At 62.2% G+C, this 1,741-nt stretch overlaps 1 protein-coding gene across 1 annotated transcript in view; it reads right to left on the bottom strand.

Moving 5' to 3' along the window:
* The window catches only part of LOC121664447 (protocadherin-16-like), a 1,506-nt gene extending 686 nt beyond the window's left edge, over nt 1-820 (bottom strand). Inside the window, exon 1 of the mRNA XM_042027755.1 lies at nt 6-820. Coding sequence (XP_041883689.1) covers nt 6-820 — 815 coding nt within the window. The remainder of the gene's footprint in view (nt 1-5) is intronic.
* Nucleotides 821-1,741: the final 921 nt, after the last annotated feature.

The following is a 1,741-nucleotide window of genomic DNA, read 5'->3' on the forward strand; positions in this document are numbered from 1 at the left end:
CGGGCAGGGCCAGCGCCAGGGGCGCGGCGGGCGGCAGCGCGGCCCGGCGGCGGCGGGGCGGCGGGGGCGGGAGGCGCTTGGGCTGCGGCAGCACCTCCAGCTCCAGGGGCTCGCTGAGCAGCGCGGGCCGGCCGCGGTCCCGCGCGTAGAGGCGCAGCGGGATGGGAGCGCGCAGGTGGAGCAGGGAGCTCACCAGCACCACGCGCCCGCTGCGCGGCACCACGAAGAAGTGCGCGCTGCGCGGGAGGGCGAAGTAGCGCAACTCCGCGTTGGCGCCCGCGTCCGCGTCCTCGGCCCGCGCCTGCCACACCTGGGACTTCAGCGCCAGCGTCTCCTCCACGCGGAGCTGCGCGGAGCCGGGGCCCACGAAGCGCGGCGCGTTGTCGTTGTCGTCCAGGACGCGCACGGTGAGCGCGGCCAGCTCCACGGGCGCGGCGCCCTGGGGCGCGCAGCGCTTGCAGCACAGCCCCAGGCGGAGCGAGTACAGCGCCCGCGCCTCGCGGTCCAGCGGGCGGCGGGTGCGCAGCCACACGCGGGCCGTGCGCGCGTCCAGCGACACCTGGAAGTGCGAGTGTCCCTCGCCCAGCAGCTGCAGGTGCCAGCGGCGCCCCTGCACCTTGGCGCACCAGGGCTCGGGCCCCAGCCGCGTCAGGGGGATGCTGAGCCCGCGCACCCGCGTGCCCGCCGGGCGGTTCTCCGCGACGTGCCCGTCGAACGAGGGTGTCCTGCGCGGGGCGGCGCGGGCGGCGGCCAGAGCCCAGCACAGCAGCAGGCAGCCGGCGGCGCGCCGGGCTCCGCGCCACGCTCCGCGGGAGCCCATGCCGGCTGCGAGCGGCAGCGGTATCCGGCGGGTGCGCAGCGCTGCCCAGCGCGGCCCGGCCCGGCCCTGCCCGCCGCTCTCCGCAGTGGGCGGGCGGGGAGGGGCCGGGGCACGCGGGGCCGCTCCCGCCCCCTCCCGTCTTCCCCCGGCCCGAGTTCACGCGGAGTGAGCCGTCCCGTGCGCCTGCTTTAGGATGTCCCCGCTGGGCGACCTGCCCAAATTATCTCGCTGATGTAACAATCTACCTCTCTTTTTGCCTCCTCCAGCGCGCCACCTTCCCCAGCAGACAAGTTCTTCGTCCACTCGCCGCGGGCATCAGTGCACAGGTGATGTCCTGCCGTCTGTCACATGTCAAACAGGCTCTCCCAGCACTCCGGTGTCCCCTGAAAACATTTTATTGTTGATTTGTAGACAGCTACCTATTCTAAAATGCCAGTTTTGCGCTCAGCTTGTACTTGAATGCTGTCACTGACCTAAAGTCGCATCTTTGATCACAATTAATCGGTTCCCTAATACCTCCCGATTTGTGAAGGTAAAAAAATTCTTGTTGAAATGTAGCTTAACTAAAGAATGTTTCTGGTGAAAACCAGAAAGAAATATAATCCAACATTTACTTGCCTGTTTGGATTTTTGGAGTAAAACTAAAAACGCAGTAAAACTAAATTTCACCATGACTACAAAAATCAGGGATATTGTAGCACAAGTTACTAGATTATGGAATTCCTCTTCAAAACAGATCAGTGCTTTCAAGAATAAAGTCAAACAATACGAAATGGGAATTGGCTATGTTTATGTAGTACATTAATCATTTAAGATTAGGAATCATTCTGAGATTAAAGAAAAGCAAAATAATAAAATATACTCCATATTAGTGACATTACTCAAATTTCATGAGACTGAATAATGTTTACATTTCTTATA

The sequence above is a fragment of the Corvus kubaryi genome, unplaced genomic scaffold (assembly GCF_017639235.1).
Source record: "Corvus kubaryi isolate FWS band 111438036 unplaced genomic scaffold, C.kubaryi_AGA036_p1.0 37300, whole genome shotgun sequence".
Lineage (NCBI taxonomy): Eukaryota > Metazoa > Chordata > Aves > Passeriformes > Corvidae > Corvus > Corvus kubaryi.